The sequence below is a fragment of the Prosopis cineraria genome, unplaced genomic scaffold (assembly GCF_029017545.1).
Source record: "Prosopis cineraria cultivar Desert tree isolate PC_DT_omini unplaced genomic scaffold, ASM2901754v1 PC6, whole genome shotgun sequence".
In the NCBI taxonomy this organism is placed as follows: domain Eukaryota; kingdom Viridiplantae; phylum Streptophyta; class Magnoliopsida; order Fabales; family Fabaceae; genus Prosopis; species Prosopis cineraria.
In genome coordinates, this window is record NW_026555337.1 from 1,587,000 (window position 1) to 1,598,051 (window position 11,052).

The window sequence follows — 11,052 nt, forward strand, 5'->3', positions numbered from 1 at the left end:
CTTGGAGCGATGTGGCTAAGAAGCCTATTTGTATGGTTCCAGAGCATCTCCCTCACATGGGCCTTCTAGCTGTGATTTTTGAGAATTCAAAAAAAGCAAAAATAAATTACTTAGAAAATCAAAACTAAAAACGCCACGATAACAGTCATAGGAATGGTGTAAAAGAGAGCGATGATAATTAAGATAATTGCATCGGCCACGCGGAGGCGATTGCATGTAATAATAACGCGGCTGGAGAACGGAATCCAAAAAAACACAACCGTGAGACAGCCATGAAGATTTGGCTGCGCTTTATGCCCTGTGCTGTAATAATTAACATGATCAAATGGAAAAAGCTTCTCTTCGAAAATGACACGTCCTTGTTTGATTAATATGTTAAACCTTCTAACTGGATTTTTTGCCAGGGACATTTTTGTGCAATCAAGTCGTTCTCTGCCCTTCATTTTCGCTTGGAAAACAGTGAGTGTTCATCGTTGATTAATTGTAGTTGAGAACTCGAGATAAGCAGGGTGGGGCAGGAACAGATTAGGTACTTGCATGCCTGCCAACTCCAACAACTATAATACTCGCCGCGCCACCCTTTCATCAACCATGAATATTATTTAGTTATTAAATACTTGGTCGTCAAATGATACCATCCTTCTATATGCTTTTGTGAGTCCATCCTTCTATATGCTTTTGTGAGTAAATTACTAATTTTTAGAATCCAACTCTATCATTACTAGATTTATTTGTAAAACTGTAGCGTATACCAGGCACGGATTTAGGGGGGGGGGAGTACCAGGTTTTTTAAAAAAGATTTTATTTTTTTTATTTGTTAAAGAAAAAGTTTTAGCCTCATTATAGTGTAGTTTTGCATTTTGGCCCTCTTCTAGATTCAATTCTAGATCCCGTCCTGGTATGTGTATGCTATATACCCTCCGGGGCGCGGGAAGCCTATTCTTCATAGCTTGTGACCTATTTAGAATTGGTTTTACTGGCTAAACTAATTGACATATAATTGGGTCCTTGCTAGCATATCTCCATCAATATATGATTATCTTTCATCCGTTCAATATTATAAATTATTTTTAATTGAATTATATTTTTCATTGAATTAATTAATTACCTTTAAAATTATACACTTATTCCATGTTAACCCATATTTAACAGGACATGTCTTTTAGAAAATTTTATTAATTACACCCTCAATTAGGTGTATTTTTTAAATCTCATTAATTACACTTTAAAAATCCAAAATATCTTATATTTCTTAACATTTTACTTTAAAAAATATTTTATATTTTGTAATAGATAGAGCAATGTAATATTTATATTAAATTGTATTATATATTTATATAATTATAAACTATTTTTAGATCATGTGCAAGTTTACATATGGCACTTATAACAGTAGTATTATTTATAATATACTTCCTCTTGCCCCATATATTAGCTATTAGTTATTGACATGGCACAAAAATAGATCACTAATTGGATCTTCCACAAATATTTTTTATTTATAACTTTTCTGGATTTTTGTTAGTTGATGCTAATAATTAAGTAGGGATAGATGTGAGAAGTTATTTTATTTTTAGACTATTTTTATAATTTAACAACCTCTCTTTGATTTTAATTGGCATACGTAGAAGTAGATTGTATAATATAGGAGGGAGTAACGTTTATAACAGATGGTGCGCCCCCGTTTGTAGATTGTAACAAATTCTATAATTCCACAGACTTTATGCGGTGGGACCACTAAGGTTTTGGATTTGGTATTAAACAGACTGTCACACGTTTGTTACAAGTGGGCTGCCAAGAGTAAGCGGCCCATCTGTTAGAGGGATTGGGCCCGCTGCACGGGATGTGGCCGTTTATAACATGTGAGTGCAAACCGGAGACTGGAGTACAGGAGTAATATGATTCGAATTTAATCAATCCAAAGTGTGTGGGTATAAAATAATTAAGATTTTCGCCACAAAAAATGCCAATTTGTCATGGTTATCATCCTTTCACTTCCTCGCCAGCGTATTTTATACTCTTTTTTTTGGAGCAGGAGGCTGTGACTTTACTGCATTTTAAAGGATAAACAGTGCAATAATGTTAGGACGGACTTTAAGGCTCAAGCAATGCTTACAAAATTACTGAAAAATTCGTCAATGAAATCCTCGTTTCATAACAACGATCCAATGGCTTATTTTTACCCGTCTGAAGTCTTCTTCCTTTCTTGTTACTTCATGTTAGATAATCAAGAGACACGCCATTCCAACAATAATCTAGTCCTGCATTCCCCACAAATAAATAGATAATAAAATAATACTACGCAGGTTTTAATTAACAGTTCATACTAACATGTGTACATATAGTGACACAGCGTCATCGACAGCAAACCCTCCCATCACATTTTGGTCTCGCAATATGACTTCTCTAAATACATAGTAGTAAACGTGAGAGCACATCCCATACCATATATATATATATATATATATATATATCTAATGTGCCTTCTTAATTTTCTCGCTGTTCTTTTCCAGCAAGGAAAGAGAGTTACACACGAAATGTTATGATCAATATTGCTTCCGCCTTCAATGGGTGCAAAAAGAATACTATTTTAATATATGAAAATGCATAGTTATCATGGCAGCGGAGCGACTGTGGCAGTGACATCCCGCAGAATGTGACATGAACACACCAGGTATATTTTGTCTAAAACAAAAACACTGCCAAATTGTAGATATCACTGTGGCGATGATTAATTAACTCTCAGGCAATGAAATAATTAAAACCCACTTCAAAACAGTTGCATTTGAGTTTACGTTTTCGGCACTAACCCTCGATTACTCTCTATGCAGAAACTCTTGGCCTGAAGAAGGAAGAAAATCAAAGAAGGGCTGGTTTCGTGGTGGGCCATCTTCTTCACTAATGTGATGATGATCTGACGGAGAAACCGATGCCGGAGTAGAATCAGCAGAAACTGAAGTTTTGTCTTCCAGAAAGCCAGTTGGCTGCAGAGGGAAAAGCGCAAGCGTTTCTTTGTTCCTCAAGTGCCCTTCATCCGACATTACTGTCTCTTGCATTTGTTGGTACACCTCACAGTTTATGGGCATCCTCCTAATCCCTGCTCCTGGCAGAAGCACTTTGGGTTGTTGAGCAATAAACCTCATTTCACTTTGTGGCAGATAATATGGCGCACATAGCACTGAAATTAAAAAAAAAAACATATTATTCCATAGATAATATTTCTATTGACCTTAAAATTTATGCTGCAGACACTATATGTTTAAAAAAAATATTTTTTTACAACATGAACTTAACGCATCTGGATTTGAGAAATATACATACATACATACATACATATATATATATATATATATATTTATATATACAATGCAGTCTCTAAATCTGTTCATCACGAATTGGCCAAGAAAAAGAGAAAGGCACTACGGTTTTTTTATTTTAACTTTGAACCTTTTCGTTTTCCAACAATGCTTTTTCACTTTCAAGTAACTACAAACACACATGTGGAGTGTATTTGCATGGAGAAGAGAAAAGAGAGAGAAATATATAGGTACGTGCGTGAAGCAGAAAATGGTGAAGAGTGAAGAATGAGAGGGGAAGAAGTGAAAATAGCGAGAGCGAACCATTAGGGCAGAGCGGGGAAGAGAAGAGTGGCGGATGGTGAGGGGATGAATGAAGAAAGCGATTGAAATAAGCAATGGTTTCTTGCTTCTGCTTCTGTCTCTGCCTGGCTTTGTGATTCTGAAACCAATAGAAGACATTCTTGCCTTCGATGTGACCAAACGCCCTGAGCCGAGCAGTTATTTGCTGTATCTGCTCAGCACTGGGCGTCCTTATCCCTTGCTTGTACAGATTCTCCAACATATTTATCTGCTCTTTCGTAGGGTTCCACCTCGAACCCCCTCCCCCGTTGCTCCCACTCGATCCGTTATTATTCTCGCTGCCCTGATCCATCGCTTTTCGATCTCTTGCACAATACAAAGTATAACAATGGACACTCCTTCTCGCTTAAATAACCGCGTAAGCCTGCTGGGGTTTTGGACGCGAGTGCTATTATGATGAAAAGGAGAAAAGTCAAATGAAATTGCTAGAGAGGGAGAGGGAGGGAGGGAGGATTATCATGCGTATTGTTTTTGGTGCACAACATCTCTGAAAACATGGAGGTTAGCGGCTGTGAGAGAGAGAGGGGGCCAGGGGGGGTAGGCATAGGTTTCGTCGTCTTCGTTTGAAGAATATTTACGAGAAGATCACAATAATTGCTGAAATGGCCAGCAAGCCTCCCGTAGAATGAACGATGGTGCAGATGGGGTTTGGCTGAGTGATTCTCTTGGTTCTAAGCTCATAATGTGTTGTGTCTCGGGAATGACGGTGCCAGATAGAGAACGAAGGTTACGCCATTGAAGGAAAGAGAGGGCAAGAAACTAAAGCGATAGCGAGGGTTTGTAAATTGTTGGGTGAGGAGTAGGCTTTTGGGAATTGAAGTGATGGCAGATAGGCTCAGAGAGGAGAGAGATTAACAGCTAGGCTGGCGCATCCCACCCAACAAGCGTTATCTCTCTACATTTGATCCTGCTTTTGACATTTCCCTCGAGAGACTTTCATACTAATTGGCCCAAAAATACAAAACGTCGGATCAACAAGGTCCAAGTGGCACCCTCTCTTTGCAGTCCAAACATGTCATCGATACTTTATCTCATCAAATCATCAAAATATGTAATCTGAATCGAAATATATCAAAACAAAGTTGAAAAATATAACATGTTTTTTAAACGAATTAAGAGAATTGTGCGTGCCTTCAAAAATTCAAATATATTATTACCCCTGTATCAAGTTATAAAATATTTTTAAAAAAAATTATAAAATTTAATGAAAAATATTTTTAATAAAATTAAGAATTCATTTATGATACTTTTTTTAATATCAGCCTTTCTATTATATTCTTTCTTTAATATTCCCTCCATTTCAAATTGTACAATACTTTTATAAAAAATTCAGCATTCCAAAATATAAAACACTTTAATAAAATAAAGTTTCATTAATGAAACTTTTTCAATATTATCCTTCTCATAAGTTTATATTTTTATCTTAAAAAAAAGGTTGTAAAGCATATTTAATAAGCATTATTGATAGATGAAATTTTGTTTAAAAGTGTATTATAATTTAGAACAAAAGTATTCTTTTATAAATGAAGTATTGAAAGAATGGAATTTTTATTTTAAAAAAGCAAGATTGTAAAATGTATTTAATGAGTTTTTCTTATACACGAGCTTTTGCCTAAAAATGCCTTATAAATTAGGAAATTATATATATATATATTTGGACTGTGTATTGGAGAAAGTATAAAAATGACATAAATTTTTTATACAGTGTGTGAAAATGTTCTTGCAGATGATGATAAGCTTTGAGGGAAGTGTTTCAATTATTATCTTTTGAAAAACCTATCTGAATTTTGTTAAGTTTTAAAAAATATTAAGAGAGTTCATGTAACTTGAAACTCGACAATGTTTGAGTATAAATTTATAATAATAATAATAATAATAAATATCACACCCCTATGAATTGACGAGAATTAGGGTTCAATTTTTTCATATCTTTATTTAGCCTTCACATTTCACAAGATACTATGGGCTTGTTTGGAAACCTGTTATGGGAACAGTTTTTTATTTTTCAAAATAAAAGAATAAAAAAATCTATTTGGCAACGTATTTTTAAAAAGTATATTGAAGAATAAAAAATAAAATATTATTTTAGATAACAGAAAAATAAAAATAACTTTTAAATGTTTTGAAATTATTATTCTAAAGAATAAAAAAGAATGAAAAAAGCACTTATTTTTATATTTTAAACAATAAAATAAAAATAGTTTTAAGCAACCCTATGTCTTGGCAGCCGAACATTACTTGCGTTTTTGCGTGAGATTTGATTTTAAATATTTGGCTGATAGTTCTTCTTCTTTTCCCCCCCCCCTTTTTGGTAACATAAATAAATTCAAAAGCTAATTAGAAGCCATCCTTAAAAGAAGGAAAGCAAGATAGACAAGGAGGGTGCAGCAGAAGCCCCACAACGTGAGTCAGTGAAACAGCAAAAGATACGGCAAATCAACCCAAAAGCACAAAAAAGTAGGAGAAACCTAGAAATACCCAGGTAAAGCTTCAAGCTTCAGACCATGCAAAATGCTCCTACATGGGTGAAGACTTAAGAGGAAGCAATGCTGTAATAAACAAACAGCACGACAGAGAAAAATTTAAAGCAATATCTACTGTACATGTGATGCATGAGTAGGAGAAAGATGCGTGGTCAGATAAGAGTGCACGAAAAACGCAAAGCAAACATCCAGTTGGGGTTGAGTTACGCGCCATGAATGGCCTATTGTATAAATATAGGTGCATGCCAGACAAAGTGACAGAAACAGAGAAATTGAGATAAAAGCATGCATGCAGTGATAGGTGTGTGTGATATTCATGCGAGATAATGGGACTTTTGTGCTGATCAGAAGATTTGAATGAGTGCTATATATTTGTGAGTCTAGTCTCGTAGTAGTATGAGTACAGTGAATGGGGTTGGGAAGATAGCGTTGTTGACTGCAGCGCTACGTCGTCGTCGTGTTGCGGAATTGCACAAAAAAGGACGATTAAGGTGCCGCCACTTATGATTCTCAGCGCCAACCTCGTGAAGCGAAGAAGTGAAAAAGATGCACCAATCCATTCGCCCTGTTCTGCTGCTTTTGGAGCACAGAATTCGACGCAGATTGGTGAAACCATGCATGCCCTCTGCTCTCGCCTGTGCGTGACTGTGATTTAGTGGTAATTTCAACCATAGTCCCACAGAGAGAGAGAGAGGGCAAAAAGCGTTGCTTACTCACAATACGTGAGAAGATCCCATGCATGCTGATTGTTAATGATCCGTGAGCCTTCCCACTTGGATTTCACTTGTGCGTGTGTGGCGATGCGTTCCTTGGACAGCTTTGCCATATCCATCCTCCTTATTATGTTACCCCATAAAATCTCAACTACATAACAAAGTCAAATTCAGATGGATTTAAATCCTCTAAAATTAAGATTGGTGAATTTAGATTATGCTTTTTTAGTATTTTCGCTTTTTATTATTTTTTATAAATATAATTTTTTATCTTTTTTTTTAACTTTATAAAAACTTACCAATCACAATATATTTTAAAGAATTCGAGTCCTTAGTGCTGCGCTGTAAAACTTCTCTCCACTCATACTATGCAATAGAAAAGTTTAATAGTCTCGAGGTTTGAACTCTAGTAACCCTGACCAACCAAAAAAAAAACTCTAGTAACCAAAATATGGAGCGACAATCAACTTTTTAACTTGTTTTAGCAAATTATACTGGTGTTAGAAAATTAAAAGTAGGAAAATAAAACAAGTGAATGATGTTGTCAACAAAACTCAATTAAATGTTTGAAAAAAAAAACTACAGATCATGGGTTTTTTTTTTGTATATATAAAATAGAAAGTATAATATGCATCCTCCACTCAAAAAAGTAAAGATATTTTTAGGGTTAGATGTGAGATATTTTTATTATTTCAAAATATAATTGACGTGCTTTTTTTAAAAAAATATACTTAATAAAAAATTATTTTATATTTACTTTTAAGTGAAACATTATATTAAATAAAAATAAATATGTTGCTAGTAAAAATAAATAAATATGAAAAGATGATGTTAATTTAAAAATAATTAAGTACTTTATTAAGGGATAAAATTTTTTTATTAAAAATGAATTACATTTTTTAGTGGATGGAGTATGAGTTTTTTAATATCAACCATATAACACTTAATCTTTTAAAACTCATACTGCAACTGCATTCTTTTTTAATAATCAATTGTTATTACAATTTAAAAGACTTTTTTTGACTTAATATTAATTAATTTAATGTCAACCGTTATTAACTAATGTAAAATTGTATCGATTTTTAAAAATTATATTATGTGCTGCGCTAGTTTACAATCTTCTTTAAGGCAATCATAGCTAGTGAGAATATTTCTAAAGCGTTGGCAAAAAAAAACAGAGAGAGAGAGAGAATATTTTTAAAGCAAAAGTGCACCTTAATAAAAAAAAAAAAAGTTTTTGAACTTAATATATATTTGGGAGAATTTCAAAAAAAGACAATTGATGTGACATAATTATTAATAAATTTTAAAAATTTTTAAAATTTTAATTCAATTTCAGAGATAAAAGTAAAAATAATTTTAATTATAAAAAAATTAAAATATTCTTCACTTGTTATGTAAAACCATTGGTGGTTAATTATATAATAATTGATATTAGTTGTTTAATCATAAAAAACAATATCAATTATTAACTTGTCAACTTTACTTATTAATTTGTTAACATCAATTGTAAATTACTAATAGATATTATAATTTACTAATATTAATTATAAATTACTAATAGATATTGTAATTTACAACTGATATTAATAAATTAAAAAATAATGTTAGCAAATTAACAATTAATCTTACCACTTATCTGACAAATGGGTGTAAAAATTTAATAATCAATAATTTTATGTAATAAATAAATGTTACTTTAATCTTTTCACAATTAAAGTTATCTTCACTTTTCTCAAATTATATCACATTCTTAATCCTTATTTAAAATTCTCTCTCTCTCTCTCTCTCTCTCTCTATATATATATATATAAAGGGTTAGGTTGCACTTTTGTCTAGAAAATATCATATACATCCTCCATTCAAAAACATGAAAATATTTTTAGAGTCAGATACAAGATATTTTTGTTGTGTCAGGTGTAATCAACATGCTTTTTTAAAAAATATTCTTAATAAATAAATTATTTTATATTTATTTGTAAGTAAAATATTTTATTAAATAAAAATAAATATAAAAATATGATATTAATTTAAAATGAATTAATTAATTTATTAAGGTGTGAGAATTTTTGATTAAAAATGAATTATATTTTTTAATGGATGGAATATGAGTTTTTAAATGTCAACCATATATAACACTTAATCTTTTAAAACTAATACTGCAACGGCATTCTTTTTTAACAATCAAGTGTTAGTACAATTTAGAAGACTTTTGTTGACTTAATATTAATTAATTTAATGTTAACTGTTATTGAAAAATGTAAAATTGCATCGATTTTGAAAATTTATGTGCTGCGCTTTTTTACAATTCTCTTTAAGGCAATCATAGCTAGAGAGAATATTTGCAAAACAAAAGTGCACCTCAACATGATAAAAAATTTGGGTATTTGGACGTAATATATATTTGGGAAAATTTTAAATAATGACCAATAATGTGACTTAATTATTCAGGGGTTTAAAAAAATAAAATTTTAATTCAATTAATAAGGAGAAAAAAGTAAAAATAATTTTAATTATGAAAAAAATAAAGTATCCTTTACGTATCATGCAAAATTATTAGTTGTTAATTTTTTTACTTCATTATAAAAAGCAATGATCAATTGTTAAATTGTCAATTTTATTTATGAATTTACTAACATCAATTATAAGTTACTGACAGATCTTATAATTTACTAACATATGTTGTAAATTATTAATAGATTTTATAATTTATAACTGATGTTAATAAATTAACAAATAAAATTAATAAATAATAACTAATGTTACTACTTGTTTGACAAATGGATATAAAAAATTTAAGATCTAGTGATTCTGCATCATAAGTTAAGAGTATTTTGATCTTTTCATAATTAAAATTATTTTTATTTTTATACTCTAGATTGAATTGAAATTTTAAATTTTTTTATGATCCACTAATAATTACTCCGCTAGGGATATCATTGAAATAATATACACTTTTATTCATTGTATTTTTTTATATTAATATTAATAAAATTAATAAAAATAATTTATAAAAAGAATTAAATAAGTATATGACATCCCTGGTACTTATTTAAAATCCCCTCTGGAGCCTTCTTTCAATCGAATAAAATCAACTCGATTTTTCGTCCATGGCTTACATTTTATCCTTCACCACGAATTACATCGATCCACTCATTATTCCTGTTTCAACCCACTAATCGTTGACTCCGCAAAATAAATCATACCAAACAACCCTCACTAGCTTGCTACTCTCAACGCTAGCCTTTGAAAATTTTTAGAATCACCAAGCGCGCTCACTACATGTGGATCTAATGCATCGCTTGGCAATAATACCATCGGAAACTTCAAAGAGGCAATACATAATGAAGGAAGTGGAATAAAAGCGGCTCCATTCTGACCCAAAAAAAGAAAGAAAGAATCAAAGCAGCTCTCGAGTGGACTGTCTCAGAATATCCCGCCGGCGAGCTCAACGCGTCTGCACTTTGTTCGTTCAATGCAACTAAAACAAAACTCGTCTATCGCTTCCGACCTTCTCAGGTAACAATTTGAAGAGGATATTCCAAGTTGTGATCATCTTTCTCATGCAGGAAATTTTTTTTTTTTTTTCACATTTTTCAGTTCAACTTTGCCAACCCTCCTAACCGTCTTCAGAAGCCTGGCCTTCTATTTGTAATCTCTAACTTTAGCTTAATATTACCTCTATCTCAAATTATAAAATATTTTTAGAAAAAATTTAATACCTTTAAATATAAGATACATAAATAAAAATAAAATTTTATTAATGATACTTTGTCAACATTACTCTTGCCATGTACTCCTCTGATTTATATATTAGTCACTTTCTGTAAATATATTCTGGTTCATTTTATTAGAGCTGAAAAAATGGGTAGGCCCGGCCTATACCATTAAGCTCAATTTTTTATTTTTTACTTATTTTTTAAGGCTTAATCCTTATTTAAAAGACTCAGGGTCAAGTCCATAAATCCTATTATAAAAAAATTAAAATAAAATTAAATATTATAAATTTATTAAAATATTTTAAAATTCAAAAAATAAAAATTCTCATAATTATTTAGAAATTAAACAATATACATTTAGAAGTCTAGTAAAAAAATTTAAATCTTAGCTAAAAAACAGTTCATTTTTTTATTTTTATAAATACAAAATATAGTAATTATAAAAAAATAAAAAATATTAAAAATTTTATACTGTACA

General features: G+C 31.2%; 1 protein-coding gene across 1 annotated transcript; it reads right to left on the reverse strand.

Annotated features, from left to right (window-relative positions):
• Positions 1–2,816: 2,816 nt before the first annotated feature.
• Positions 2,817–3,951, reverse strand: LOC129313193 (WUSCHEL-related homeobox 2). The gene is made up of 2 exons (XM_054956162.1): positions 3,621–3,951; positions 2,817–3,178 (listed from the first exon to the last, which is right to left on the reverse strand). Exons 1-2 carry the CDS (start codon positions 3,949–3,951, stop codon positions 2,817–2,819), a joined length of 693 nt encoding a protein of 230 aa, XP_054812137.1.
• Between the last annotated feature and the right edge of the window lie 7,101 nt (positions 3,952–11,052).